The sequence below is a fragment of the Anneissia japonica genome, unplaced genomic scaffold, assembly GCF_011630105.1.
Source record: "Anneissia japonica isolate Jap-2015-1 unplaced genomic scaffold, ASM1163010v1 scaffold287731_len276475_cov178, whole genome shotgun sequence".
In the NCBI taxonomy this organism is placed as follows: domain Eukaryota; kingdom Metazoa; phylum Echinodermata; class Crinoidea; order Comatulida; family Comatulidae; genus Anneissia; species Anneissia japonica.
In genome coordinates this window covers 1-5,429 of record NW_022726568.1, presented here as the reverse complement: position 1 = coordinate 5,429, position 5,429 = coordinate 1, and the positions used below count along the sequence as shown (strand labels likewise).

General features: G+C 32.9%; 1 protein-coding gene across 3 annotated transcripts in view; it reads left to right on the top strand.

Annotated features, from left to right (window-relative positions):
* Positions 1-2,589, top strand: part of LOC117113299 (synergin gamma-like) — a 36,390-nt gene extending 33,801 nt beyond the window's left edge. For all 3 annotated transcript variants that reach the window (XM_033256606.1, XM_033256607.1, XM_033256605.1), the window contains one exon: positions 1,928-2,589. In XM_033256606.1, coding sequence (XP_033112497.1) covers positions 1,928-2,167 — 240 coding nt within the window. In that variant the 3' untranslated portion in view covers positions 2,168-2,589. The remainder of the gene's footprint in view (positions 1-1,927) is intronic.
* Positions 2,590-5,429: the final 2,840 nt, after the last annotated feature.

Sequence of the window (5,429 nt, the reverse complement as noted above, 5' to 3'; positions counted from 1 at the left end):
GAGAATGCAGAACTTGGGTGTGGAAATTGAAAATACGAAACTAAATCCCTATTCCAATGAAAACTCATTCGTAGTAATTTAACTCACTGTGGAACTAATTTGCTGCAACCAACAAACCACAGATCCCTTAACAAAAAGTAGATTTTCTAAATATTAAAAAAAATGATGGTACATTGTTTTGAATATAAAGTGAACTAGCACTAGTATAGGTTGTCTTAGTAGCGTCTTGAGAGCATCATTTTAACATACTTTAGATGAGACTTTCTGCATACCTTCTTTAGCAAACCCACTGCCAGCCATATAATGATGATTTCAAATAAAAATAAAATTTTTAATTTTTAGCCAATTAGGAAAAAATGGAAATTTCAGAAAAAATGTTTCATATTTTTTATTACGCCTTCCGCTGCCTAATTGAAATCTGAAAAAAAATGTATATTTCTTCCTAATTATTTAAATTTATATAACCATTCCATTACTTCACTATTTATATTCACTAATAGAATTTTATTTTTATTTTCTCTTCTGTCTATGATGTTTTTAGCAAATCTTTTTTCCGCCTTCTAAAAATCTTTAAAAAAAAAAACAAGTTCGCAAAACAAGGCATAAAAAAAGTCTTTAAGATGGTTAATATCTTTCTTATAATATGTCGTCCATAGATGAGAGCAATACATGTTCATACAGTATGATCTAATAAGATAACATTCTATTAGATTTATTATTACAATATGAAAGTTTCCGATATATGTTATTACCTTAATTCATCAGGATAGCTGTTAAATATGAATTGAAGTAATTAAATGTGCAATGTATTTTATTGTAGCTTAAATTATTAGATTCGTTTTTAAATATTTTTTTTCTTTAACATTTTTAGCTGTGTGCTACCATTTTGTATGTTTTTTATATACCAAAATAAATAATTTTAGAAAATGATGATCTGTATTGTCAGATTCAAGCTTTGTCCACACACTTAAATTGTATGTGATATGCCCATATATGGGTGTGATGATGTCATATTATACCCAAATATGGGAATTTGATAGTGTGCTTAGAATCAGGAAGTTGAAATATGACCTTGGTTTGTTGCTTTTTCGATGTACAGTAAATCATTACGACACAGTAGATTTATTGGAGTTCCAATAACTTTACAAAGCTTAGGGCAAAACATTGTACAATGAGACTGTCTTTTCATTATTATATGAGGCATGTTTTAGCAAAAATTGAAATTCAAGTTATTGGTATTTTCACATACTCTGGTACATTTAAAGCCCAAGTTATTGGAATGTGAAAATACAGCACTCTTAGAGTCAAGATAAACATGATTTTGAGTAATTGCCTTCCAAACTTATTTGTGCATACATTGTTTAATAGAATTAACTATCTAAATAATGTTAAATAAACGATTTGTTTACCACTTCCAGAACTAATACTTTGGGACATGATTAATAAGACATTAAACTGTTGATCTATAGTGAAAAACAAGTTTGGATTTTTTGGCAATTTTTTGAGCTCCCATAAATTATAGCTCATTTCCTCAATACTGGCCTGTGCGACAACTTAACCATTTCGCCATGACATGCCTCATATTATCATGGTCATCTGCAAATGCAATACTTGTATACTTGAATAATGCAGCATGAATGTAAATTGAAGTCTCAGCTATTGTTTAGTTTTCAACCAATCACCAACAAGTCACACCAACCAAAACATATTTCACTGTTTTGAGATTTCTGCAGATTTATTCTCCTGAAGACGATTGAAGAAACTCAATCGAAATATCGAGATATTCTCAACCAACAACAACAGTTCTTTTCAGAATTATCTATGTGCTGTACCACAAGCATTAATATATATTATTACTTCGCCATGCAAACCTTCAAACAATACTTAAAATATATTTATTGAAATGTGATTTTTCTTTTTTGTACAGCCTGATGACAAGTCTTTTATCTTCAAGATGGCTGTATTGCATCCAGAGCCTAGCAACATTAACATGGCCTGCGGTGTTTGTTTACTTAATGTTGATGCTCGAAGCAAAGCATTCGACCGTGCGGAAGACAATAACAAATTGACATATAGTGGCCGACAGTATCATGCAACTTGTGCCAATCTCTGGGTGAATTTGGTAGATTCTATTCTGCCAGCTCTACCTTTTAACCAGCTGCTTTAGACTGTTTCATTCTTGCCACCAGGAGTGTATTCATTGTATCTTTTTTTTGTGCACATTGTGACAGTAATAATGTTAAAAGGCAAAATTATGTGGTCAAGTTAAAAGGGAAAGTAATTTCACTTTGATTATACAATTAAGTTAATAAATAAACAATCACATTTGAAGGTTGAACCATATTAAGCAAAATCAGTTTAGTCTCACATGTTAATCCAAGATATAAAAACACATAGTATTTACATTTTCAGCAAAATTAATAGGATTATTTTTTGAATCAGACATTTTCGAGATATTTGTTCATGTTATGCATCTTGAATTTCATCTCAGTCTTAGTGGACAGCCTTACAAATTTATGCCCAATATCATTATGTATATTGTTTTAAGTATTTTTGATATATTCTGCAATAAATATTATTTAATATATATTAAGAATCTGAAGAGGCAATTAATATTTAACACCAATTCTTTATTTCATATAATATATCTATACATTGATTTATTATTCAAAATCTGAATTAGTTACGTTTAGGATGATTGAAGTAACTTTCAACTCAATTTTAGTAATACTTTATTTTTTATCATCATTATTGCCTTCCTCATCGTCATCATCATAATTATATGCATCATCATAATAATATACTTTCATTATAGCATTATCAACAACACAATCATTGTTATTTAACAAATATAAATGCCTATTTATAAGCTGAAATTATCATGATAATTGTTGTTATTTCATCACCCATCATCTTTTTGCATTTTCTCTGTTGATTATCGTAGTAAATTTTTCATATTTTTGTTTTTCATAATTTATCATCATCATTGTGATGTTTCCCATCCCATTTCCAGGCCATTTCTCTCACTACTCTACATCGTCTTCATTGGCTACCCATTCATCTGAGAATTAACTTCAAGATTTGTATACAAGTCACTCCATAAATCTCCCCCCCCCCCCACACTACTTCTCCAATCTTATTTCACTGCTTTCTGCTGTTTCCACTTGCAAATCACCTCATCTTAATCTACCATTCTCAACTGTCCCATTGGTCACCTTAAAACTTGTGGCGATCGTTATTTTGTTGTTGCTGCTGCAAAGCTTTGGATCCAAATACCTGAGACTGCGTGGTTTGACTGTCTTCAAGTCTCGGCAAAAAATCCTGTCTTTTCTCTTCTCTATTTTAATTCTGGATTGATTACTTTTCTTTTAGTTTTTGTTTTTAATTCTTTTCATTTTCATTTCATTTCATTTATTTGTCTCAAACATTAAATTGACAATAAAGGAAACAGCAAAGAACAAGCACAGACAATATGAGACAGGACACCTCTTCCTTGTTTTGTGCACTTGGGCTGTACTTTCTTAGTGCATACAGACAATTTTGTAGAATGCGCTATATGCTATGTTCTCACATGACTGCTAACGGTTAGCAGAATCCGGATCCTGCTAACCGTTAGCTGCCGTGCGAGAAAATCCTGATCCGGATACCAAAAATAATGTATGATGGTCTAATCACTGGCCAATAAGAAACTGGAAATTGTAAGCGCATATGTGTGATTGGTTGATGATAGAAACGCACTCAACTTGCTAACCGACAGCGCTTGCTAGCCGTTAGCGGTATCCGGATATTGCTAACTGTTAGTGCTAACCGATCGGGCGTTCTCACGCATGTGCTAATGGTTAGCTCCCGATCCGGATACTAGGGCTCTCGTGAGAACCAGGCTATAAAGTTTAATATCACCATTACCACATTACCATCACCATCTCTAAATAATCATTGTAATCATGTTTACCAGTTGCGGATTCAGGGGGGGGGGACCCATCTGCCCTTCCCTAAAAAATGGAGAAAAAAGGAAATGTATTCAATAAGAATGAGAAAGAGTCTTGAGAGTGGCATTTCTGGCCATGTTTTAATTACAGGTCTCCCTGCAATTAAAGACCACTTTCGGAATTCTGGTTTCCCTAGTTTTCCTGGTCTTTATCAGGTTTGGTCTCTAATAGCTTATTTGTAATACTTTGGACCATAAAAAAGTGGTTTTTAATTGGAGGGATCGTAAATTATAGGGACCTATACATCTTAATGCTGATTCCTAGCAGGAATGTTGGCCTACATATACTTTATATACTATAACATGTCACAGAATTATCAATCAAGCTGATATACGTTAATTTTGGATTTACCTTTAGCAATGGGCGAGTCACAGTTTGTGATGTTTTTATCATGTGCAATAAATGTGATTACTGTATTTCAAACTAATGTTTACTCATGCTGTGTGTATTTATTTCTGATTGGTTGAAATTGTGTGAACATATTTCTTTTTACTGGTACAAAAGACTCATTTTAGTTGGTATAGATCTGTTGTTGGTGAAGAGCTATAAAATTTGAAAAATAGAATTTAATATTTTTATTGTTTATTTTAAGCCGGGCACTCGCTGCGTCGTACAACGATTGTACGACCGACAAATCCAACTCTAAGCGATTTTTCGAAAAAGCGAGTTTTTATCGATTATTTCTTTTCAGTAGAAACAGGCCCTCAATCAAGTTTTCTATCTTATGGCTGTACACCTTAGCGGTATAATTGACCTACTTGCAAGGACAGTTTAACACTTCACCAATTCCAAATCATGATAAATATTGTGAGGCCATATTTACAGACTCTCTTTCTTTTCATCAACAATTTTCTGGTGGAATGCTGTACCTCAATTTATCCTCTCGTCATAAGAACTTCTTTTCTTTATCAAGGCCGTTCTCACGCATTACCTTATAGTCTGTGGGCTTATGTAAAAATGCAAAAGTAGATTCTTGGCAAAATATGATTAAACAACTCAAAACACCACTGATTAAGAAAAAAGTTGATGGGAGTTTTTCATTTACATTTTCCAGCTCCATATGACGTATATAAATTTTAAACTTTAAAGATGAATCTGCGGGTGTGAAAAGCGGTCATCCCAGACGTCAAGTCAAGTTTCATATCGATCTCCTTTATTTGTGGTGCGTTGGTGACCTCTGTCTATGCAGATGCCTAAACAACTGGGTATGCTACCGTCAGGTGAAGCAGCTGATATCTCTTGCACATGCGTAGGCCCCACTTGAACAGCACTAGTTCTCAATGCACCGCAAGTAAATCTTTTTCACACTCGCAGATTCACACACACACGCACACACACACACATATATATATATATATATAACACACATATATATATATATATAACACATATATATATATATATATAACACACACACACACACACACACACATATATATA